General features: G+C 39.7%; 1 protein-coding gene across 5 annotated transcripts in view; it reads left to right on the forward strand.

The window, feature by feature from the left end:
- The first annotated feature begins 2,185 nt into the window (after nucleotides 1–2,185).
- LOC117329257 (serine/threonine-protein kinase DCLK1-like) overlaps nucleotides 2,186–27,866 on the forward strand; it is a 65,805-nt gene continuing 40,124 nt past the window's right edge. For 2 of the 5 annotated variants that reach the window (XM_033887114.1, XM_033887115.1), the window contains exons 1-2: nucleotides 2,704–2,901; nucleotides 11,414–12,137. In XM_033887114.1, the coding sequence (XP_033743005.1) occupies nucleotides 2,870–2,901; nucleotides 11,414–12,137 (756 nt within the window). In that variant the 5' untranslated portion in view covers nucleotides 2,704–2,869. Of the gene's footprint in view, nucleotides 2,466–2,703; nucleotides 2,902–2,932; nucleotides 3,038–8,259; nucleotides 8,647–11,413; nucleotides 12,138–27,866 lie in introns of those variants that run through there. The other 3 variants (XM_033887116.1, XM_033887118.1, XM_033887117.1) reach the window with 3 other exon arrangements.

Here is a 27,866-nt window from a genome sequence, read left to right on the forward strand (position 1 = left end):
TGTGCCCATGTGTCTACTTATTGTACCCGTGTGTATATACTTATTGTGCCCATACGTCTATACTTATTGTATCCATGTGTCTATACTTATTGTGTCCATGTGTCTATACTTATTGTGCCCGTGTGTCTATACCTATTGTGCCCATGTGTCTATACTTATTGTGTCCATGTGTCTATACTTATTGTGCCCATGTGTCTATACTTATTGTGTCATGTGTCTATACTTATTGTTCCCATACGTCTATACTTATTGTACCCGTGTGTCTATACTTATTGTGCCCATGTGTCTATACTTATTGTGCCCGTGTGTCTATACTTATTGTACCCGTGTGTATATACTTATTGTGCCCATACGTCTATACTTATTGTATCCATGTGTCTATACTTATTGTGCCCATGTGTCTACTTATTGTGCCCGTGTCTATACTAATTGTGCCCATGTGTCTATACTAATTGTGCCCATGTGTCTATACTTATTGTGTCCATGTGTCTATACTTATTGTGCCCATGTGTCTATACTTATTGTGTCCATATGTCTATACTTATTGTGCCCGTGTGTCTATACTTATTGTGCCCATGTGTCTATACCTATTGTGCCCGTGTGTCTATACTTATTGTGCCCATGTGTCTATACTAATTGTGCCCGTGTGTCTATACTTATTGTGTCCGTGTGTCTATACTTATTGTGCCCGTGTGTATATGCGTATTTTGCCCGTGTGTCTATACTTATTGTTGAAAAGCCAAATTGTGTTCAGCTGAACGATGTGCGTGCTTTCCTTCTGTGCAACTCAATTATCACGATCCAGTGAGAATACGTGTTTCATTTAAAGGAAGAATTATTTTCACCCTTAAATAAAATTGACAGCATGCTTTGATTTTACAGCTGAGGAATTAGAAACAAAAACATAGCACTATGTCGCAGTTGTATAACATAACGAAAATCTAATGTAATGGCCATTGTTTTATCATCTTTCCATAACTTAAGGGAACTCCCAAATTTAGAAACGTAAGAAAGATATCTTCGTTAAGGTACATTCCTTCGTTAAGGTACATTCCTTCGTTAAGGTACATTCCTTCGTTAAGGTACATTCTTTCGTTAAGGTACATTCCTTCTTTAACGTACATTCCTTCGTTGAGGTACATTCCTTCGTTAAGGTACATTCCTTCGTTAAGGTACAAAGGTACATTCTTTCGTTGAGGTACATTCCTTCGCTAAGGAACATTCTTTCGTTAAGGTACATTCCTTCGTTAAGGTACATTCTTTCATTAAGGTACATTCCTTCGTTAAGGTACATTCCTTCGTTGAGGTACATTCCTTCGTTAAGGTACATTCCTTCGTTAAGGTACATTCTTTCGTTAAGGTACATTCCTTCGTTAAGGTACATTCCTTCGTTAAGGTACATTCTTTCGTTAAGGTACATTCCTTCGTTAAGGTACATTCCTTCGTTAAGGAGCATTCCTTAAACTCTGTAATGCTTTCCTATGGAAGCTTTTTAAGTTAAGGAATGTTGAAATACCACATGTCACGATAATTGGAAGTTCAGAAACAGATGACTATTTTCTTATTTTCCAAAATGTTGAACAAATTTAACACGATTTGAAACAATACCGTTGTCAGTAACAGAAACGCTGAAGGAGAATGCCAAACCTCTAACGATGAGGAGACATGCTAGAGGATAATGTACAGCGTACGCGATTCGATTTCCAACACTGATCAATGAATGACTTAAACATGGAGTTTTAAACTTCAAATTAGCACCAACTTGATTTCAGTTATTAAGTGTGTGAGAAGTTTCGTATAGTTTACAGAGGCGCTTGTTGAATTTTCTACACAACTGAAAAAAAAGTATTGTTTGTTCAGAAAGATGTATTGTTGATTACAACAGCGGTTCTGTTTGTCAACATTAGAGGGAGGTTTACATCGAGTTGTGTCGACAAATGGATACAGTTATAATTGAAAAGAACTTACGTCGGGGATTACAAAGGAACGGGTGAGGATTTACCGTGACACATTGTAGGTGTAATCAGCCAGTATGTCAATTCTTTTTAAGTAGAATAAACAATGGGGTTTGTGAGTATTTAAACAGCAATTTTACGATCAATAATACACAAGTCTGGATATTGACTGTGTATTGGGTGATCGGGCTAACCCTTTATATAATACGGGGGATCTATATATCCACTATATACCGTTATCAAGTCTGTATTTGTACCCGGTGTTTTGGAGACGGGAGAGTTATCGGAGACGACTTGTTCAGCGAGGGAAAGAGAGCGCGTGCAGGAGACTATATCGATCTGTGCCATTGAAATGTAGTAATTTATGAAAAATTATGCGTTTTCGAATTGACTCATCGCTATCTGAGCGATACTCGCAGAGTCTGGACAAAGAGACAGGCACGTGCGAACAGGCTCTGTAAAACGACAAGGTAGGGAGCCTGCACGTGAAGACAATCTGCAGTAACTAAGGTAAGCTTTAACCATAGGAGTCAAAGTTGAATGTGCTATGTATATCTATATATTGTCAACTCTATAAGTGACTGGACCTTGCTTAAGTTGACGGTCAGTGACTGGATTAGGATTAGGGATTTGGGAGTGGGTATGTAACGGTTAATCTCCATACTAGTTTACAGGGTGTGTTGGGTAGCGTTATTTGTCTGTCGACACTAGTTCCATTGTTGAGACATCACAATTATCGTCCATTCACGAATCAGCTGATCAAATCGGAACTTGTTATCGTAACATCATTCTGGTTATTAGTCACAAAAAGTCTAAGACAATAATGTTTGGTGTTAAATACTACGCCTTACAATAGTGGAGCCCTACACTCTATAACCAGGAACCAGTCCAGGTTTGACCGGTTGGAGTTCGTAATGGGTTACGGACACACCGATAAAGCGTCTAGGTAAGATATACCTGTTAATTGATTTACGTCCAGGTAACCATTCAACACCGTTGGGAGTTTGTACCGAGTCGCTGGGATTGTAGGAGAGTGTAAAAATCTAGATATGGATAAATTATACAAACGGATTTCTCTCGAGGTATGTGTTGTAGTTAAAAAGAAGTTTGTAATTGATAATTAACTTTGAAGGGTAAGTGACGATGGTGTCTATTTCACGAGTTAACCACTAAAATAAGCTCCCAGACAGTCGACTATTACGGTTCTAAGAGTATGGCAATGGTATTATTTATGATACTTTCAGGGACCGATATTACACAGAAACGACAGTTATATGTGGATATTGTAATGTATGATACAATATATGCTGGTTGATTTGGTAATGTCTGTGGTGACTAATACGATTATGTTGAGTTGTTGATATTACGAAAGATACTCAAATATTGACATGGTTTATACAAAACAGACCGATATCAGCTCTAGTAGTCATCATTTAGTGATATTTGATATTTGCACGAAAAAAAGAGACATTTACATATTTTAATATTTATTGGTGATATATTGACGAAGGTGTAGATATCTGTACTTTTTAATATATGGCTATATGTTTGACATTGACATGGTTAATATTGACATTTAAATAGTAGGAGAAGTATAAAGACTCTTTATTATGACTTAACAATACCTGTACTTCAGTGTATCGACAAATGGGTTTTCATATAATGTGTATAGGTTTGAATTAAAATTGAATTAAACATGTCGAAATGGATAACCAAAATGTTCCATGCAGCAGCCTTGTGGAGTAAATACCCGGCGAGGAATGTGTACGTGTGTCGTTTGATTAACTGGCATCACGAGGAAAATTCTGGAGGATAACGTCAGCCTGTGGTTTATATGATGGATATATTATATAAGTTACTGTAAATTGTGAACGGTCGACGGAGACGTTCACAGTGGACGATAGTTGTGGTACCAGGGAACACCATATATGGAGGAGTTGGACAAATATAAGGACTTATTGAACATTGGATATTAGGAATGTCATTAATACCGTTAATTAAATCCAAGTCCGTAATGTCTCATGTTCTTCACCCAGCCATCAAGTCCATGGTATCGAAGAATGTGGAGTAATTCATATCTTCACTCAGCGATCATGCAGATAATTGACCCTTTGAGTTACATTTCTGATAGAGAATGGAAATGTAACTGTCGACAAATGGAAACTTCTGGTGATGGTGTCGGAGGGTACCTGGGTTAATTGAGGAGGTACAGAGTACACGAGGTACAGTGGTCTAGTGGTAGGACGCAGTGGCCGATTGCTCGCTAGTTTTGAGTCTTTGTTGTAACACTGAACAAAACTCTTCTTTTGCAATAGATGTCGTGTGTAACCTGTTAGCGCTGGAATGGCAGCTCCGGCTGTAAGCTTCCCATGGAGTTGAGAAAGACAGTGGCTGGTTTATAACGGTCCAATAACCATGATGGCTATGTTGCTGTCATCTAGCGGTATATCAAACTCCAAGTTATTATTAGTATCAGTTACTATGATGAGTATGGACCATTAAAGGTGATCGTTAGTGTCCGAGAGGGACATATAGGATGCAAACTTACCTTTTTAAACCAATTCCTGCTAATGATAAACAAAAGTTGTTGTTAGATTTCGTTTATCTTCTCATTGTCTTTTTATCGAATCAGGCAGACATATAAACGTACCTATGCATCTTCGAACCTGTCTTGTGTGTCTTACTGACATCGAGGATGAATATCACTTCATTTTTAAATGTCCCATTGTACAGTGAGCTGATAATCAAATATATTAAGCCCTATTATCGAATAAATCCCTCCGTCTTCAAATTAATTATATTTCTATCGTCTGGTAATACGAAAGAATTGTGTAATTTAGGAAAATTTGTTCATTATGCAAACATATTACGAGGAAATGATTTAGGAGAAAGTAAGATTTTGTATGATTGACCCTCGAAATATTTATTGTAATTTAATGTATGCAAATCGTGTATTCATAAACTGTCGATTAATAACGATTAATAAAGAATTTAATTCAATTTAATTGAGTATGTTTCGCCCTGTATCCTTGGTGTGGGTGACACGTGTCTACCAAATATTCCCATAACGTCGATTCCAGTCTCTGAATACTAGTAAGATGTCGATCACGGTTCCAAAGTTCACATTTAAAGTTCCGACATGGCAAACGTATTTATACAATGTATACCCGGTACCTGGCCGGCAGGTGTAGCTCTGTTTTTTGTGTGAATTGGTACCACGCCTACCTGATAAGACACCTGTCAGTGGGACCACACTAGACGACATTATAGTATGTGGCCTGACCCCGATCAACTAAAGTTCGATTGATTGATTGGGATCGATTTTCAGAACGAGATCGATTTCCTGCTGATCGGCCCAGTCCTCGTCCTGTGTACACACGTTCACGTGTGATAAAATGGATTTCAATTTGTTTATTTAAACTCGACATTAAATGGAGTTACAAACCAATCGTCAGTATGTCTGAGGGAAGTAGACTTTTAACACCTGAAAGGGACGTAGGTGAATTACTATACTATTGAAACATACACCCTTACGTTATACCTGTGATGGTTATATATGTGCTGCTGATCAGTGGCTAATCAGAGATTAGTTAGTGACCCTAAAAAGATAAACGCTGTAAATGGTACATACAATTCTGAGTCTGTGACTTTGTAGAATTTCGTGTGTACCTGTATACCACACCTGTTGAGCAGTACCTGTATACCACACCTGTTGAGCAGTACCTGTATACCACACCTGTTGATCAGTACCTGTATACCACACCTGTAGATCAGTACCTGCATACCAAACCTGTTGATCAGTACCTGTATACCACACCTGTTGATCAGCACCTGTATACCACACCTGTTGATCAGTACCTGTATACCACACCTGTTGATCAGTACCTGTATACCACACCTATTAACCAGTACCTGTATACCACACCTATTAATCAGTACCTGTATACGACACCTGGTGATCAGTACTTGTATACCCAATCTGTTGATGAGTACCTGTATACCACACATGTTGACCAGTGCCTGTATACCACACCTATTAATCAGTACCTGTATAGCACACCTATCAATCAGTACCTGTATACCACACCCGTTGATCAGTACCTGTATACCACACCTGTTGATCAGTACATAACACACCTATTAATCAGTACCTGTATACCACATCCCTTGATCAGTACATACCGCACCCGTTGATCAGTACCTGTATACCACACCCGTTGATCAGTACATAACACACCTATTAATCAGTACCTGTATACCACATCCCTTGATCAGTACATACCACACTCGTTGATCAGTACCTGTATACCACACCTGTTGATCAGTACATAACACACCTATTAATCAGTACCTGTATACCACATCCCTTGATCAGTACATACCGCACCCGTTGATCAGTACCTGTATACCACACCCGTTGATCAGTACATACCACACCTGTTGATCAGTAGCTGTATACCACACCTGTTGATCAGTAGCTGTATACCACACCTGTTGAGCAGTACCTGTATACCACACCTGTTGAGCAGTACCTGTATACCACACCTGTTGAGCAGTACCTGCATACAACACCTGTTGATCAGTACCTGTATACCACACCCGTTGATCAGTACCTGTATATCACACCTGTTGATCAGTACCTGTATATCACACCTGTTGATCAGTACCTGTATATCACACCCGTTGATCAGTACCTGTATATCACGCCTGTTGATCAGTACCTGTATATCACACCCGTTGATCAGTACCTGTATATCACACCCGTTGATCAGTACCTGTATACCACACCTGTTGAACAGTACATACCACACCTGTTGATCAGTACATATCTCACCTGTTGATCGGCACGTGTACCACACATGTTGATCAGTACCTGTATATCACACCTGTTGATCAGTACCTGCATACCACACCTGTTGATCAGTACCTGCATACCATACCTGTTGATCAGTACCTGTATACCACACCTGTAGTTCAGTACCTGTATATCACACCTGTTGATCAGCACCTGTATACCACACATGTTGATCAGTACCTGTATATCACACCTGTTGATCAGCATCTGTATACCACACCTGTTGATCAGTAGCTGTATACCACACCTGTTGATCAGTACCTGCATACCACACCTGTTGATCAGTAGCTGTATACCACACCTGTTGAGCAGTACCTGTATACCACACCTGTTGATCAGTAGCTGTATACCACACCTGTTGATCAGTAGCTGTATATAACACCTGTTGAGCAGTACCTGTATACCACACCTGTTGAGCAGTACCTGCATACCACACCTGTTGAGCAGTACCTGCATACCACACCTGTTGATCAGTACTTGCATACAACACCTGTTGATCAGTAGCTGTATACCACACCTGTTGAGCAGTACCTGTATACCACACCTGTTGATCAGTAGCTGTATACCACACCTGTTGATCAGTACCTGTATACCACTCCTGTTGAGCAGAACCTGCATACCACACCTGTTGAGCAGTACCTGTATACCACACCTGTTGAGCAGTACCTGTATACCACACCTGTTGATCAGTAGCTGTATACCACACCTGTTGAGCAGTACCTGTATACCACACCTGTTGAGCAGTACCTGTATACCACACCTGTTGAGCAGTACCTGTATACCACACCTGTAAACCTACCTTTAAATACATTGTATCAGTACCTATTTACCATACCTGTAAACCATACCTATAAATAGTAGTAGCTATTTACCATAAATATAAATATTAGTACTGTACCTATTTACCATACCTGTACACCATACCTATAAGTAGTATAACCTATATATCATACCTGTGCACATTACCTGTGAACCATATCTTTAAATACCAGTACCTATTTACCATACCTATAAATATTAGTACATTTTTACCATACAAATATACCATACCTGTATACAGGTACATCAGTATCTACATTGTATATACCATGTTTGTATAACAATAAACTGTCAATACTATATATATATCTTCCTGTTTACCTGTACATTTTATCAACATCTAACCAAATTCTCAGTCAATAAGTTTAGTTTGGTTTTTGTTAGGAAGGTTTATTCGGAATCGACATGCCAAGTCCCGTCCCTGTTTTAATTAACACACAGGTACATAGCTCGATAGTAGTTTATCATCACTGTTGGGCTAAGCCTGTAGATCTCCATAATGTCTACATTGTGAGAAAGACGTGTGCCGTAAAGTCAATGAGATTATATATATATCGTACAGCTAGCTCTGACAAAGGACGCTCCTGTAAATGTCTATATACAGAGTGACCTAACCCTTCAGATGTGTGGAGATTGACAACTTGTACGGGTAGAAGTCATTTTGGGGCAACCACAGACGAACCTCAACCGTGTAATGACGATGTTGACAAATTCTCTGTGGATCCTGGAGCTGATTTTCAGTGACACACCTGAGATATAAGCGGGGAAATGTTTAGTGTTGGAATTCGGACGTAGATGTATCTGTTGGCGTTCTGATCATTGACCATTATCGAGTCGTTGTCAGGATGATGTTGTCGCACACTAACCTTTATGGATAGTGATCTATTGACTAATTTGACTACTGCTGAAGGCCCCACGAAGGCACACTGTACAATAACTACATAGACTCACTTGGTGCATTGGAATATAGCCCCGGACGTTGGACGGAATTGAACCAGATTTCTAACACCTACCTTGGTACGTATGCCTTTTTCTCAGGCGTACCCACTGCTTTATATCTTAATGTTGGCGCATGCTCACTGTAATGGCCAGTCAAATGTTTCCCCGCCGTTTATTGATGGGAATCATGGTTTGACGACAAGGGAGACTACGACAGAAAGTAAATCGTAGTTGAATTGTTATAAAGAGCTATGGATATACTAGCCTAGGTACACTGGATACACAGAATCGTTTGAGTACTGACTCAGGCGGACACGGCTGCACTAGGGCATTTCTAAATACTAGCCTGGGCGCACTGGGTACATATGGTTATTGGAGTCCTAGCCTAGGCGCACTGGGTACATATGGTTATTGGAGTCCTAGCCTGGGCGCACTGGGTACATATGGTTATTGGAGTCCTAGCCTAGGCGCACTGGGTACATATGGTTATTGGAGTCCTAGCCTAGGCGCACTGGGTACATATGGTTATTGGTGTACTAGCCTTGGCGCATTATGGTTGTTGGAGTACTAGTCTAGGCGCACTATGGTTGTTGGAGTACTAGTCTAGGCGCACTGTGGTTGTTGGAGTACTAGCCTAGCGCATTGTGGTTGTTGGAGTACTAGCCTAGGCGCATTGTGGTTGTTAGAGTACTAGCCTTGGCGCATTGTGGTTGTTAGAGTACTAGCCTTGGCGCATTGTGGTTGTTAGAGTACTAGCCTTGGCGCATTGTGGTTGTTGGAGTACTAGCCTAGCGCATTGTGGTTGTTGGAGTACTAGTCTAGGCGCACTATGGTTGTTGGAGTACTAGACTAGGCGCACTGTGGTTATTGGAGTACTAGTCTAGCGCATTGTGGTTGTTGGAGTACTAGTCTAGGCGCACTATGGTTGTTGGAGTACTAGCCTTGGCGCACTATGGTTGTTGGAGTACTAGCCTTGGCGCATTGTGGTTGTTGGAGTACTAGTCTAGGCGCACTATGGTTGTTGGAGTACTAGCCTTGGCGCACTATGGTTGTTGGAGTACTAGCCTTGGCGCACTATGGTTGTTGGAGTACTAGCCTTGGCGCACTATGGTTGTTGGAGTACTAGCCTTGGCGCATTGTGGTTGTTGGAGTACTAGTCTAGCGCATTGTGGTTGTTGGAGTACTAGTCTAGCGCATTGTGGTTGTTGGAGTACTAGCCTAGCGCATTGTGGTTGTTGGAGTACTAGCCTAGCGCATTGTGGTTGTTGGAGTACTAGTCTAGCGCATTATGGTTGTTGGAGTACTAGCCTTGGCGCACTATGGTTGTTGGAGTACTAGCCTAGGCGCACTATGGTTGTTGGAGTACTAGTCTAGCGCATTGTGGTTGTTGGAGTACTAGCCTAGCGCATTGTGGTTGTTGGAGTACTAGCCTTAGCGCATTATGGTTGTTGGAGTACTAGCCTTGGCGCACTATGGTTGTTGGAGTACTAGCCTTGGCGCATTGTGGTTGTTGGAGTACTAGCCTTGGCGCATTGTGGTTGTTGGAGTACTAGCCTTGGCGCATTGTGGTTGTTGGAGTACTAGCCTTGGCGCATTGTGGTTGTTGGAGTACTAGTCTAGCGCATTGTGGTTGTTGGAGTACTAGTCTAGCGCATTGTGGTTGTTGGAGTACTAGTCTAGGCGCACTATGGTTGTTGGAGTACTAGTCTAGGCTCATTGTGGTTATTAGAGTACTACCCTTGGCGAACTATGATTGTTGGAGTACTAGCCTAGGCGCACAATGGTTGTTGGAGTACTAGACTAGGCGCACTGTGGTTGTTGGAGTACTAGCCTAGGCGCATTGTGGTTGTTGGAGTACTACCCTAGGCGCATTGTGGTTGTTGGAGTACTAGCCTAGGCGCACTATGGTTGTTGGAGTACTAGCCTAGGCGCATTGTGGCTATTGGTGTACTAGCCTAGGCGCACTATGATTGTTGGAGTACTAGCCTAGGCGCACTGGGTACATACATGTACTGTCATTGGAGTACTATCCTGGGTGCACTGGGTACATATGGTAATTGGAGTACTATCCCAGGCGCAATCTGGTTGTTGGAGTACTAGCCTAGGCGCACTAGGTACATATACGGATAGTCTGATTTTCCTCTTTCTCTCCACCTAGTTTATGTTCGAGATACAAACATTTTGTGTTGTGTTCAGTGGTGACGTAAGTAAAGTGTAAGTTATGGTTAGAATGAGACTGTTCACGAATTTAGGACCGTAGACAAACAAGTACATGCATAGCATTAGACTGTCGATAGAAATCAATAGTGGAGTTAGAGCGATGACACACTAGTCCACACAAGGCCCATGGACAGACGGACACCCTCCCGTTACATACAGGACCGCAGTGGTTTCCATGTCAGTCAGGAATCTCATTTAGAACTAACGATAAATTGCCGCGGTCACGTGTTTCGTTTCCCGGACGGGAGTGTGTCTAGGCTTGGGAGTGACAGATCCCGGATCGGTAGCGCCGAGATCGTCAGGTTTTTGGGATTTTAAGGGAAATTTATTACCTAATGTGTGAAGTAATGGCAGATCAGGGAGAGACGGACACTGAACATATCTGATACAAAATGTTTTTATTAGACGAGAGCGCATGTCTCCCATATGCACTTTAATTAATCGGTGCTCACAAATTTGGCATTATCGATGTAGTGATCGTTATGGGGGCACCGTCGCGCTGTAACGCATCATTATAAATAGCAACTGTGAAAATGATATCATTGCACTCGATCTTTATTACATAAAACCTGTAAAGTGCGTAATTGAAAAATAGTTTGACAATATTTCTTTTCTGTTGTTGCAGATCCAGACAAAACAGCAGAATGATAGAAAACGGTTTTGAAGAGCACTTTGCGTTCTCAGACGACAAAGCACGAAATGCACGTGCTTCATCAAGAAGTGGGCGAACAAGCCCGGCGCACAGCGCTCATGGGAGCCTAATTCGACACAGTTTAATGAAGGTTACAGACGACAAGCGCGCCATGAAGGTCAGATTCTATCGGAACGGAGACAAGTTCTTCAAAGGAATTGTTTATGCTGTGTCGTGTGAGCGATTTCGGACGCTTGATTCACTACTTGTTGACCTAACCAATAGTCCGGTGTGTGATCGGAACGTTCTCCCTAACGGGGTCCGTCACATCTTCTCAGCAGACGGAAGTCACAAGGTGACCCGCCTAGACCAATTGGAAGAGGGCGAGAGTTATGTGTGCGCCTCCACAGATCTCTTCAAACGTCTTGACTATACAAAAAGCGCTAGTCCCAATTGGAACGTGAATGTTCGCGCCAAAGATGATGACTCTGCTATTTCCGGTACAATGCGCGAGTCACTTATGGAAGATATGAAGGATTATATCAAACCCAAATTGGTCACGATTGTCCGGAACGGATCAAAACCCCGAAAGGCTGTGCGCGTGCTGCTAAACCGGAAGACAGCTCATTCCTTTGACCAAGTCATGGATGATATTACGGAGGCTATCAAACTCGATTCTGGTGCTGTTCGCAAAGTTTTCACCTTGGACGGGAAGCAGGTAAATATGCAACGACTTAATTTATGTACAAAACACTAACCCACTTGCCCACTGATAGGTTTCTTAGGAATATAGCCAATTGCAATGCTTAAATCTGGTACTGCTGAACCCTAATTATTCAGATATAGTTTGTAATATGTTGTTACTTTCTATACAGGTTAGATTCATTATTGGCCAATACATCCATGATGGTGAAGGTTTAGGCATTACGTCTTCATGTCTTTGCCCCTTTGTCCCGAAACAAGCCAGAGAACTGCCTGTACTGTATCTCAAACTATGACATGTCCGTTGAAATTGACGAAATCGACTTCAGACACTCCATGGATGTATATGTTTCCGTGGTAAGAACAGGTTTCTCGTCGCGGATTCCAGAAAGTGATAAGATACCACATATTCTATGAACGTCTGTCAGTAGTGTTTAAAAAGTGACACGTACTTTTCCTGTCTGGCAGACATCGTCGTGACCAGTGGTTAATACCGCTTGAAGGTCGTCTGGTCCCCCGTCATCTCGAACACCTGTCGATTTGCAGTGTACGTAATGTGCATGCTAGCACGTGCCCATAGCGCGTGTTCGTCAAAGAAACCTAAGACATGGCTGTCGGCATTACCAGATAAGACTTCAGAATGCCGTTTTAATCGGGTTTAGAGAAAATTGTATATAACTATCTATTGATTTCGCCTCTCGCCGACAATGCTGTTTTATTATCCTACTCCTAGTGACAAAACCTCATCAACGACACAATGAAATTCTCGTTTATACCAAAACCGCTTTTTTTAAATCAGCTCATAAACACAGCTTTAACTCTGTCCCCGATAGGATCTGTAAAGGAAACCTTTCACCTCGAATGGCCGACTAGACAGCGTCAACCAATCAGTTTAATACTATTGATCTCCTCATTTAAGAATTTATATTATAGAGAACGAAAACATATTTCAATGCGTTATATATCAAAAGGCCACCTACTGATCAAATATTCGTATCGTTAATAGCATTTCTATAACGTTCCAGGTTGCTTTGAAGTCCTCGGCAATATTGATTTTAACACGATAACACACTTTACTCAGCGTTTTGCATAACATTATTAATTTAATCAGGTTTTGTATTTTTGTTCTGTTATATCAATAAATCATATAAGCATGTCATCGATGACAAACAACGGAAATTGTCCGCGGACGAAAACGAACCCGTTCTTCTATAAACATGTAGATTCTTCTGTGTTAGAGTATTCTAATTAGAACACTATTGAAATTTCAATGTCAACGCATACATAAAGTGATATACGTAAATTCAATGTGTTTTGTATAAGATATCATTGTTATGTGTAGTAACTAGGGGTCCCATGAACTTTCGTTCCTTCTTTCAGGCGCTTTTCCATAGAAAACGAGTCGTAGCCCCTTGAAGCCCGTACTTTTTCATGACTTCCGGTCTTTAGATACTCTGGTTCCAAATCAAGTCTAGGTCTAACAATGACCTAGCCCCACCCGCTAACCCTTTCCTACCTCTAAGTCACCTAAGTCACAATTACTTTGGTCCCAAAGGCAACGTTTCGGCCAATTCCGTCAAGTTTCGGAATAAAGTTCGATTCCTTCTCGACCTAAACACAATTGGCGAAGATGCTAGCAATGTAGCCTCAGCTAGATCACAATCGTCTGAGCTAGATTAAAAATCGTCTCGGCTCGATCACAATCGTCTTAGTTCGATCACAATCGTCTTAGCTTGTCACAATCGTCTTAGCTTGATCAAACTCGCCTCAGCTTGGTCATAATCGCCCCAGCTCGATCAAACTCGCCTCAGCTTGGCCATAATCGTCTCGTCTTGATCGCAATTATCTCAGCTCGATCACAATTGTCTTTGCTCGGTTTGGAATTTTCTTCGTCTTTTGGTTTTTCAGATAAAAAACCTCAAATAACAAATGTAATGTAGCGTTGGTCATCTAAAAGAGTCGTTTAACATGCGTGTGATTCAATAAGCACAGGATAATTACAACTGTTGAAAAATAACATGATTAGGACAATGTGGTTAGCGGAAGTCTAATTAGTATCTAATGATGGCAACAATTCCTTCCGCCGTGTTTCACACAATTGGTCTGAGTGGATTTTTGCGGACGCACTTAAAATGTTTTATGGACTATTAAACACTGTGTGCATTGGACAAAAATATATTGAATATCAACACTAAAGTCACATGACATACGAGAATCGCAACTACTGGGTAACAACGTGGGCTAGCACAACTTACAGAAAACTCCGTTACCATGGTAACAGAATGGCACCATTGGGAATATGTCGTTGGGAAGAAAATGTCAGGATAGCATTATGGGTTATATCGGCTGTCACCTTAGATACGGGTTAGGAGAGGCATGTAATATTGTAGTACTATGTACAGTTACATAGAAAATACGTTACTTTGGTAGACATTTTGTTTATTACCATGTGTACGAGTCCGGAATATCACTGGTCATGTGGTTACATACATAAGCCATATTACATTTTTATGGGAATTTGATCAAATGATTCTCGGAGAAGTAACCGTTATGCCACAGAAAGTGGACGGTTCCCTTAAATCTCTGCCGAGATTGCTTTTACGCAATGAATCCCGGGAGATTTTTGATGTTCCGCGTAAAAATTCTATACAATACCCCGCCCGATATTGATGAAACATTGCTATACAATAAAATGGCTGTTATATGCACTCCAATGTGCAGTATCAAGCATGTAGTTCCTTTGGCCCTAATCTAAGTTGACGACAAAATGGCATTGCTCAGTCCAGCATGCGATTTTATGGCGCATGTGGCGACAGGACATTGGATATACAAAGACCCAATGTAATCTTCTCAAAAGACCACGCGAGTTCTATTGAAATGCATACAAATAAATTTCACTACTGGAACGGCAGTTTTCGGGAAGTAGTTTTCGCTCCCTTTATCCGGGACGTAAGCCGTGCCCGGCCGAACAAACGAGGTTTGATCCAATCTTTCATGTCGGGTTTGTAGTCAGTATGCAAGTCACGTAATCGTCTCTCCAGTCCCAGATCGATTTTGTGTCCATCCGTCTTGATTACAATTGTGTTTGTGTAATATTTGATTATATGTTACAGCGAAGCGGCTGTATAATGTAAGATTTCATTCAATCTCACTCCAGATGTGCTAGACATTTCTTTCAACCTATCACTCAACGCAGTTTGTGTTGTGTTAATAAAAATTCAGAAGAGAGTGCATGCTTATAACTAGGATATTTTAATGCATTTTTCTGGCACTCGCTATGTCACGATCGAACATGAATTCGATTACTGTGTGTTAACCGTTTACAAATGATTTATTAGGCGGAATAAAAAGTTACAGTTACGACCGAAAGTATATATATAGTGTGTGTATTGCAAACATTGATCTGCAGGTTGAGTATCGGCTGGGTCAGAGGGAACAGACGATACACGGACCAGTGTCATGGTAACGGGTAGAGGGGTCTAAACAATGGCGATGAAAGAAAATTAAAGGTGTAAAACCGGTCGAGATCATGAGGTCAAATCTTCAAGGTGTTGAACATATATTAGACGTATTTTAGTGTTGCAGTACTCGTTTTGGAGAGGACGGTTTTGTCGTGGATATTTGTTTTGGTTTTCACAGATATATGTAAACACCTGTCAAGTCGGTAGCTCAAGTGGTCTGTGCCTGAACATAAAGATTATCACCTGTATTCAATATGGTGTACCTGTACACACATGCATCAATTAACGCGACCTTAAAGATGATAATATGACTGATTCAGTTTCTTTCAGACCAAACCTCCCATACGTTCTGAATGATGTTCAAGTGTTTTAGAAATTACTTGATCAATGTTCATAACAATTTCAATGCGTTCTCAATTGATTTGGCAACATTCGGGACCAGCCTTGGAATATCACGATTTAGTCAACAGTGAATTGGACAGGACGATGTCACTCTTGCGACCAAACCGTTTCTAATAATCATAGTGACATCATAGTGACATCATAGTGACAAGTACTGATCAAACCGTCCAAATTACCTTCCAGCTCTTGTGCCCTCTAACCACCGAAAAAAACTCTTTTAAACAAACTGCTTACCTCAAATGTGTCTACGATCGTACCACCTGAGTGATCTATCTGTTCCAAATGACACAATAAAACGTTCAGGACTCTCTATGTTTTCGTAACATAGACATTTTGACAAAATTACGAAAGTAAGTGTTTTTTTTAAAGAATATATACCCTAATGATGATATCATGTGAGAACCAATATCGTAATTCGTCATAATTGCAATTATAACCGGAAAACTACCCACTGATTACGAGGAATCTCTAATGCGGTACTCCACTATTTATATGTAAATGAGCCGCGGGAAGTATGCCATGTACGCATGCGCAAACTGGTTTGCTTTGAAAAATGTCGAACTGGCAACCAAAGCTACGCACCAGAAGCACAAAGTCGATCACTGCCGCAAAGGTAAGGGATTGGTGAAACCGCATCATCATCTACGGCTTTAATTATAGAGTCAACGTGAGTCGGTTAGGTAAAAAATAAGATAGATTAAATGTGAAAAGCCACCATGGATTGGCAGTGAAACTTCTCGGCTTTGGATAAACTAACCCGTTCTTTTCTGGTTATCATCGAAGGATGTAACTCGGCGCGCGAAGGGTTGATTCACGCCTATTTCTATATGTTTATTACATACTTTGCGTATGGATGTATGAATAGTTGACATAACTGAGCAGATTTGAAGGGAATTACATGAAGATAATTCCATAAGGGATTATGAAGTTTAGCTTGATTAAGTTTTATATCTAAAAACAAAAAACATAGAGAGGCGCTTTTGTTTTTAAAAAAGATGAAGCAAAATCTGCAAACGTGATGAATCGCACAATTTGGACAACATGCCAGATATGTAGACTTTACAAGCAGCAACGAGGACTTTAAAAAGGTGTGGGAAAGTAGTATCGTGCAACGGTCACGTTAAAATGGGTTGGAAAGGGGGCATCGTACAAGGAGTGAATATAAAAATTCTGTAATTTATCGCACAACGCAATACTTAAATATAAGACTATTCAGTATCAAAAGGATCCCCATCGCCGGAAACCAACGAGTCCCGGACTCAAACGACAAAACAAAGGATCCGCGCTAGGCCTTAACACCAGGACCTTACACCAACCCTAAACACGTCGGCCCGTGCTCGGAATCTATGTACATGTCTTTTTATGGATACATATAAATTCTACTGCGTTCTAAAACCTTGTAATTGCCTATGTTGCGGATGACTGTGTTATGTTGGGAGTCCAACATTGCGACAATTTACAATGTCGTTGTCTGTCCCGGGACAATAGATTCCTGGAGATACACGACTTATGTCTCTACAACACAGACAATTCTATTGACCAAATGAAATTAGCGTTGCTTCGCTAATGGTGTACAGCTCTTATTTACTATTATACGCGCCCGTGGTCGGTCAGATGTGTGACACTCCAGCGAGGAACACAGGGGCATGGGAAACAAGCGGCGATAATGTTTCTGTTTCACGTAGAATTACCTTGAACTGTCGGTAGTGACTGAGACAGGGTAGAAGTATTTGTCTCTATTATGAAACGTGTGTTTATTTGTTTACACCAAACTAAAATACCAGATTTTATAGCAAAAAACTATCATTCAGTTTTCGTTTTATCATAAGGCGATTAGGCGCACTTCCAAAAGCTTTCTTTCCTTCGGTGATCAGCAGACATGCTGCGACATACATGTAACACAGGCCATTGCAAGGCAGAATATATATTTTCAAAAAATCATATTATCTCTTATTCTAATATACATTTTATATACAATGTATATTAGAATAAGAAATAATATTATAGTATGATACAATGTAGTATTATATAGATATTTTGTTTCTTTAAAAAGTTTCCTTTGGTGTTGAAAAGGTAAGTTTACGACATTTAATTACAATATTACACAGTCGAGTAATGACGATATCGGGGTTACATTATTACACTGTCGAGTAATGACGATATCGGGGTTACATTATTACACTGTCGAGTAATGACGATATCGGGGTTACATTATTACACAGTCGAGTAATGACGATATCGGGGTTACATTATTACACAGTCGAGTAATGACGATATCGGGGTTACATTATTACACAGTCGAGTAATGACGATATCGGGGTTACATTATTACACTGTCGAGTAATGACGATATCGGGGTTACATTATTACACTGTCGAGTAATGACGATATCGGGGTTACATTATTACACAGTCGAGTAATGACGATATCGGGGTTACATTATTACACTGTCGAGTAATGACGATATCGGGGTTACATCACAGTCGAGTAATGACGATATCGAGGTTACATTACTACACAGTCGAGTAATGACGATATCGGGGTTACATTATTACACTGTCGAGTAATGACGGTATCGGGGTTACATTATAACACAGTCGAGTAATGACGATATCGGGGTTACATTATTACACTGTCGAGTAATGACGATATCGGGGTTACATTATTACACAGTCGAGTAATGACGATATCAGGGTTACATCACAGTCGAGTAATGACGATATCGGGGTTACATTATTGCACAGTCGAGTAATGATGATATCGGGGTTACATCACAGTCGAGTAATGACGATATCGGGGTTACATTACTACACAGTCGAGTAATGACGATATCGGGGTTACATTATTACACAGTCGAGTAATGACGATATCGGGGTTACATTACTACACAGTCGAGTAATGACGATATCGGGGTTACATTATTACACTGTCGAGTAATGACGATATCGGGGTTACATCACAGTCGAGTAATGACGATATCGAGGTTACATTACTACACAGTCGAGTAATGACGATATCGGGGTTACATTATTACACTGTCGAGTAATGACGGTATCGGGGTTACATTATAACACAGTCGAGTAATGACGGTATCGGGGTTACATTATAACACAGTCGAGTAATGACGATATCGGGGTTACATTATTACACAGTCGAGTAATGACGATATCGGGGTTACATTACTACACAGTCGAGTAATGACGATATCAGGGTTACATTATTACACAGTCGAGTAATGACGATATCGAGGTTACATTATTACACAGTTCCATTACTCAGTTGTGTTCTAGTGTTTGCATAAACAGCTCAAATACGTCATAATACATTTTGTAAATATCTTTATCTTTATACAGTTGACACAGTCACGGCGAGCACCACCCCTCACACTTTTTAAACAAACAAAATCGTAAGTGTGTATTGTTGAAATAAATCTGGTTAAGCATGTTACTTTAAAATCGTTTTCTAATGCGCGGCAATTTAATATCATTCGGTGTACCCATAGCTAGTATATTTATTGTTGATGGAATAAATCGAAATTTCCTGGTGATACTGGTGCACCTCCGTGAGAATACTATGTGTTGTAAAACTGGCATTGAATTTTAGAATTTAACTACGAGTTCAGTCTATTATAGCGTTATTGTACAAGTAAGTACACATAAAGTATTGGTGTTGATTGTCCATGGTATTTGACGTAAACGGCCGAGAGAGCATGTTTAGGCAGTATATGTCATACTCCGAGACGTGCCGAATGGTGTGATGTTCCCTTTATTTGTCACGAAAGCTCCGCACTCCTCGTCGACACCGTCAACCCAAGTTGCCGGTAGCGTGGTAGGTTATGTTCTGCCGACTTTAATCACTAACAATTCCTGGAGGTTTTTGTGATGAATTGTCAGTATGCCAAACACAGAATCAATAGCCAGTATTGCCGCCTACTTACACCACAATGGGGAAAAAAATAACAAAATTTCAATGACGCATGTTCGATCGATTCAGCGCTTCCTAAGACAAGTAACATATATCCCACATTTACCTACTCCGAGTGTTCTTTTGTTATCTAGGAAATACTAATATGTTTCTCTCTTATCTATCACTAATCTTAACAATTTACTCCTTAAATTACATCATTCCGGCTCCCAAAATATGTTGGTGCATTAGTATTGCAAGTTAGTGTACCAGGTTAGATAAGACGGATGGCACCAGCAACAGGGATCTGGCAATTTGTTATAGTCTACATCACAGGGACCTGACAATTTATTACAGTCTAAGTCACAGGGACCTGACAATTTATTACAGTCTACGTCACAGGGACCTGACACTGTGTTAAAGTCTACGTCACAGGGACCTGATAATTTATTACCGTCTACGTCACAGGGATCTAACAATTTGTTAAAGTCTACGTCACAGGGACCTCGCATTTTATTACATTCTACGTCACAGGGATCTGACATTTTATTACAGTCTACGCCACAGAGACCTGAAAATGTATAACAGTCTGCGTCACAGGGACCTGACATTTTATTACATTCTAAGTCACAGCGATCTGACAATTTGTTGAAGTCTACGTCACAGGGACCTGGTATTTTATTACATTCTACGTCACAGGGATCTGACATTTTATTACAGTCTACGTCACAGGGATATGATATTTTATTACAGTCTACGTCACAGGGATCTTGACAATTTGTTAAAGTCTACATGAAAATGAACCTTTTTCTGGTGTATTTAACACACTTTCAGATGTTTTGTCGGATTAGATAAAAATTCTTAAACAATGACACTACCCGGTGTTTATTTCCCTCTCCAAAAACGTCCGAAAGTTTGCTAAACACACCAGGGAAGGTCCAATACACGCAGGCTGTAACAAATTCTCAGGTCCCTGTGTCACCAGCATGATCCGTGCTCGGTTCAATTCAGGAACTATAGTATTTTAGGGTTTACGTAAACAATGTCCTTTCTCATAACTTCGAAATCCGAGGGTTCGGTTCTGATCCTCACTTCGCCATTGCTCGATATTATGACATAAACTTCTTTCTTAGCATTTCTTTTTGTTTTCGACATTAAAACTGACAAAAGTCTTAAGACTGATAGCTATCTTTTGGTGGTGATATTTTATGAGTTATATTTAAGTCAAATGTAGTTAATATTACATTCGTGTTACCGACTATTCCTTTAACACCGATCAAAAATATCAATACAGATGTATGGTTGTCTAACAGTCCACAAAGAGCCTTTAAGTCCGAAGTTGTCAGTAATAGGAACAGCATTATACCTTTCCACCATGCTCTTCGTAAGATTGGCGGAAAGGCTCTGAGTGGGAGACAACACAACCGGAAGTTGTACTCTGTAGCAGGTAAAGGTCTTTACAAACATGTAAAGAGATATATGGCGTACTAATCATTTTTCGTCGTATTAGAACATATTATTAAATGCTGTCTGAAAATTTACATAATTTGGTTACTTCACTTTGAACATGCCCATGCAGTCAATTTCCCCCAGAATACATTGAGCAAGGTATGGGGTATTCGCAATGCAATTTAAAACGTATTTTACAAATGACATCAGAGTCGATTTGTTTTAATGCTCTTTCTGTAGAATCATAACATTTTATTTCTTCCCGTGTGTCGTTTTTACTGCTACATGATGACCTTTTGGTTGACCTTCAGATTTAGAAACAACACCTTGACCTAATTCTGAGTTCATTACACGGTGTTAAGTGCTTCGCTGATTGGTTGATTAATCACAATGCATTTTATCTTTGAGGAAAGTGGCTCCCATTGTCTAGAGTTAAATGAATCTGACAATTTCATACGCCCGACAATAAAACTTGGAGAGTCTACGTAATTCTATTTCCGGGGCTTTCTGTCCATACAAACAAACGTCTGATGAATGACCATGTCTGCACTAGTGACCGGTTACCAATTACCGTATCCTAGCAACCACGGCCAGATCGATAACCACATGTAAAACAGCATATGTCAGGCCGATTATTCAATGCATTACGATGCAAATTCTACCTCGATGCCCTATCGGCGTTTGAAACAAATGAGACCTGATTTGTTTCTCGATAATGTGGTTGAAGTCGTTGATATCTTTGATAAATCAGTAAAAAGACTTTCTATAATTCTGTCTCTCTCAGGGACTTCTCATTTTACAGACAGTCACGTGACCACACTGATGCTATCATGTAAATGCCGTGCATTTCATACCATTACGAACGCGATTAAATGCATATAAAATGACTCGTATACAAATAAAGAAGTATAAAATGATAGGTCTGATCACCTCGTATTTACATACACTATCAAATGATTGCCTTAATGGTTTACCGGAAGTGCTCAAGTGGTCGGAACGGAAGTTGGGAAAGGATAAAAAACGGTTTATCCAATTTGCCGAACATTTGGAATAAAGTGAAAATGGAGAAAGTTTTTTAATGGCAAAACAAAAAACCAAAAAAAAACCCACATTATCGGGCTCGGTTTGGAGCTCTCGGTGATGGACAATGCCAGAAAGGCTGGGTGATTTTCATACATATTGTCTGGGATTTCGCGAGTCCGTATTTGCTCATGAAAAGCACCACTTTGTATGGAGATTTCCTGGAAATCCAGCCCAGCCTTTCAGACTCGGGTTTCATGATAAATAAAACTCTTGCTACATACCGTGTAGCGGCGTGCATGGTACACAGCTTCAGTAACACCGCGGATTAATTTTGTGACTTTTCACTTTATCATATATGACACTTGACAATTGAGCTGCAAGAAACTGTTTGAAAATATCTCATCAAAATAACTGGCATTCCTCAGACAAAATCGATGGCGACCAGCATTGTGTCAGGCGCGAGGGGCCAACATCGGCGGGCGACGTCTCGGGAATGCACGTCAAGAGCTACTCGTTGTATAACGGTATTCCTGTTAATTGGATAGTATTGTCAGCAGTTTGATCCTTCTCCAAATATCTAAAATACATCCTTCTCCAAATATCTAAAATACATCCTTCTCCAAATATCTAAAATACTTCCTCTCCAAATATCTGAAATACATCCTTCTACAAGTATCTAAAATACACCCTTCTCCAAATATCTAAAATACATCCTTCTCCAAATATCTAAAATATAGAGGATATCTAACAATGTCTTCAGTAATACCAAATATATTTCACGAGTGGGGCTAATATTTTGATATTTTTCACGAGTGCGCAGCACTCGTGAAAAATATCAAAATATTAGCCACACGAGTGAAATATATTTGGTATAACTGAAGACACTGTTAGATATTCTGTTTATTACATTTTTTATCAACGAAAAACCTACCCCGTATGCTAACTAGGCCTACAGTGATAATTTGTAAACAAAAAAAGTAGTTCCCCCTGTCCAGGTGCTGACATATATATCGGGCTTTCTGATTGGTCAATTATTTTGGTATTTTCTAATCATTAATTTCATTGGTCAAATCAGGAAAAGTGATATTTTTCACTAGTGAAAAATATCACTTTTATAGAATGAAGAATTTTTGATATTTCACTGGTAAGAATGTAATAAACATCCTTCTCCAAATATCTAAAATACATCCTTCTTCAAATATCTAAAATACATCCTTCTACAAGTATCTAAAATACACCCTTCTCCAAATATCTAAAATACATCCTCTCCAAATATCTAAAATACATCCTTCTCCAAATATCTAAAATACATCCTTCTCCAAATATCTAAAATACATCCTTCTCCAAATATCTAAAATACATCCTCTCCAAATATCTAAAATACATCCTTCTACAAGTATCTAGAATACACAATGTGGTTCTGTACAGAATACAGTCGCTTCAAAAATTTAGGGCTATGCGGCAATGCTTGAAGTATCCTTCTCAAATTTCATATTGAGGTTCCTTGGTCCTAGTTCAACAATTGTTAATAAAAAGACATACTTTTTAAAAATGTCTTTGTATTTTGACGGCCTATGACTAAAGTAATTAAGAATATATATATGACACTTGGAAAGTACACTCACAACACTTTAAACTGAATTCCATTGCAAACTATTTGGATTTAAAACAATACCTCATGGTTAAGTTCACGTGACCATATTATTGATGACCGTGGAAGGTCACGTGACCAAAGGAACTGTACCGTTTACAGTTCCAAATATACATTAACCCCTCTGTACACACCAATTTATCCATCCATCGTTGAACAATCACAGCAAATCAATATAGATACCAAATACCATTCGAAAAATACGATAATCAAAGATGACAAGTTGCCGAATCGGTTTATCACAATAAACGGATTTCGGGCCATTTCATACCATAGTCGTGACTCTTGACAGTCAGCCAACTTGTCCCAGTCTACGGTATCTTTATACAGCAAACGATTGTTTCCAGCCCTTATAACCCAACCTCCATCATCATAAAAACACCCACTGTTAAATCTCGTAAAATATTAAAAGTCGATCGATCCAAATTCCCCCTTTATCTACTAAAAAAAGACACGTCCACATTCAAACTAGATAATTACTATCGTCTAAGTGTTTCGTTATAGAAAAAAGATAAATCTTTGACGAGCGATGGTCGCTATGACAACCACATGTATTCTCATCAATCACTGAAACAATAGACCATTGTTTCCTGGGTTTGTGTATCGATTATGCATCCGGTGCAGCCCAATCCTCCATTTCGCAATCTTGTCTTCCTTTCTTCTTGCAATCTTTCCCCCTCTTGATGTACTCTAATCCCCGGGAGGACGACGTTCAAAGAGCAAATCCTAGCGGAAATTACTTTGCTATGGTAGAATAGAGAACGTTCCAGATATGGATTTATTTCACCTACCTGTCACACTTGTAGAATTGGTCATAGCTTATGCATTCCGCAATAACTTAGAGGCTATATAATGTCGTAGCCGCAACCCCCCCCCCCCCCCGAGTTGGTTTTATCCCGTCGGCCTATACATATTTTATTTGGAAGTATATAGATCAAAATTCTGTACACAATTTTAGAAGTACTGCAGCAAGATTGGTTTCCGTATAATGTTGATTAAAATTGAATATTATTTCCGTAAATTTTAATAAGGCTACCATCACATAGACATTGCTCGAATTCCTAACCTACGGTTTTTATATTATATACAAATAAGAATATATGATGGATGTCGTGAGGTACTGGTAATCGACCGATAATGCGTTTGATTTTCCTAAACTATATTTTGAACTATTGCATGGCTAAAATGACTATTGCACGGTCACATTTCGAAATTTGGTCACGTGCGAACTTATTGAACACCTGTGACGTTTCGGACTTTAGTCCTACCCTTTCAAGCGTATAAGTCACTCGGATGTCAACTTCAGTGATTCTAACTGTTTTAGTGATTTTGTAATAAAACAAGTATATCATGGGTGTCTGTAGTCCAGGATATTTGACCCTCGGTAGTGGTAATCACCAGTCGATTACCAGTACCGCATGACAAATATTCTGGACTATTGTACAGACACCCATGATAAACTTGTATAATATAGACCGTGGGTTGAGAGTTCGTGACCAAGTCCCTGTGGTAATCATTATTAAGTGAACGCTTCTTTCCAAAAACAAAAACATGCTTCGACGTTTTGGCAAAAGATTGGAAATGTGTTCACAACTACATATAACACCGTAGTCAAGCAATATGTTATCCTGCTGAGTAAGCACGTGGTAATTGGTGAAGAATGCGCACGTTTATACCGTTATACCTGATGTCCCATCCGGGTATGATACTAGCCGACTAATTAGTCCAGATTACGGATTCATTGTAATCCGGACTGTGTGTTCAGGTTATGTACAGTGCCTTCAATTACTCCATCAAATGTTTTCGATCCAGACATTGATAAAGAGATGGATATGTCCGCTATAAAGATTTAAATCTCGTTTAACTAGCGATCTTCTAAGTGATCAAGACTGCCGCCATTTTGTATGGAAAAGGATAAGTTTGTTCCATGTTTCATCAACATCCCCGAACTTCAGGAAATTCATTAACTTAAATGTTTCCAGAGAAAAGCATTATTGGATTTTAATTGAACATCTTAGTTAAGGAACCTTCGTTAAATTCTGAAATGCTTTCCTATTCACTCTCAAGGCATTTTAAAACTGGGACCAGACATTAAACGAGCTTATGGTGACAATGAGACAACCGGATTAGTTTGATTAACGAGCCTCAATACATATCGTAAAATGAGGATGCAGACAGAGGACTACACGGTGAAAATTCAGCAGGCTTAAAATGTGCTATTAAGGGCGCATTCAAAACAAATAAAAAGACACGACTAGATAATATCTAATGACTGATTTTCGTTTCAATCAGAGACAGATGAAGGGTTGACCTTTCTATAAGAGTACAGGTCTGACCTTCAAACACCGGTGTCGGGGACCTAATGAAGCAATGTCACAGACAGCTCGTCTCATTATCATGCATGCCCAAGTCTCATTTGTTTGTCCTTTTGTTTATGCTGATGACATCGGAGACTCCTTGTTTGTCACTGTCACCGCGACGCTTGGAGGGACTGACGATCAGCAAGCTGAAAGAGGGATTGGAGATTACAAAGAGCTTCGCGGGTGATGATAGCAAAGAGATCTTTTTTTATTAAGTGGAGTTCCATCGGAAGGTATTTCAAAATGCTTTACCATATTGAACGGCAATTGGTTTCCATAAATGAAGACAAAGAATAGTCATTTTGCAGTTGTGATAAAAACAATCCCATTTTCTTAGGATTCATACCAGACCCAATGCCATGTATAGCCATGGACGGATGAAGTGAGTCCAGTGACGCACGTGCATCCATATTATACACGCGACCACTCACACCATTCTTCTTGGCGCACTCTCGTATGGGCGGCCGTTTTAGGATAAAATACAGACACTACTTAAGTGCAAAAACTTTTGCACTTAAGTGCAAATCTTTTGCACTTAAGTGCAAAACAATTAACATAATGGCAAAAAATTACATAATGGGGGGGGGGGGGGGGGGGGGGGGGGGGGAGGCTTTTACTTTATATTTTTTACTAAGAATTTCCTGTAATTGTAAATATGTCTAAATTAATACATAAAAGCATGTGAAGTGTCCTTATTCCTTCACTGTTTACATTATTTTGGTCATAAATGTTACAGTTAATCCCATTTATCATGCTACACTCCGGAAATGTCGATATTCGCAATGACATGTGATACTCTTTGCAAAATAGGAATATTTCTTTAAACAATACTTGGGGTGTGACATAATAATTCAACCAGCACAGTTTCAAGCTCTGGTTTTCAGCTTTGCATTCAAGTCAAATGCAGTTGCATTTATTTCCACAAAAAGTAAGTAAATTCATAGATATTTGCGTGGTAAAGACAGTACTATGTAATATTACCATAATTATAACTTGTTACCAAACATATACTGGAAGACGTGGTCAAAGAAGGTCTACTGTAAAAAAACCTTCTATTATGGTTTATATTTCACATTGATCGATTGTACCATTTCAAAGCATTTTGGACCAGTCGAAAAAATTACTTCTGTAGGTGAATTTCTTGTTGGAAACCGTTTCATTTTTTTGCACTTAAGTGCAAATAATTTTTTTGACACTTAAGTGCAAATCTTTTGCACTTAAGTGTAAAAAGAACATAATGGCCATTTGGCTTTTTTTGCACTTAAGTAGTGTCTGTATTTTATCCTAAAACGGCCGCCCATACTCTCGTACGAAATGAATGACAATTCAAAACGAGAAACTGTGCATGAAAAGGTCACTAGCAGAAATGGTCTGTACGGTTCCCGAAGGCGGGAAAGTGTTTTACAGGATGAAAGGTCATACGTACACGAAATTTGAGTAGATTTAAGTGGTTACGGACCGCCATATATCAGTGTTATGTATGTACGTGCAACACA

This window comes from Pecten maximus, chromosome 6, assembly GCF_902652985.1.
Source record: "Pecten maximus chromosome 6, xPecMax1.1, whole genome shotgun sequence".
Taxonomy (NCBI): Eukaryota; Metazoa; Mollusca; class Bivalvia; order Pectinida; family Pectinidae; genus Pecten; species Pecten maximus.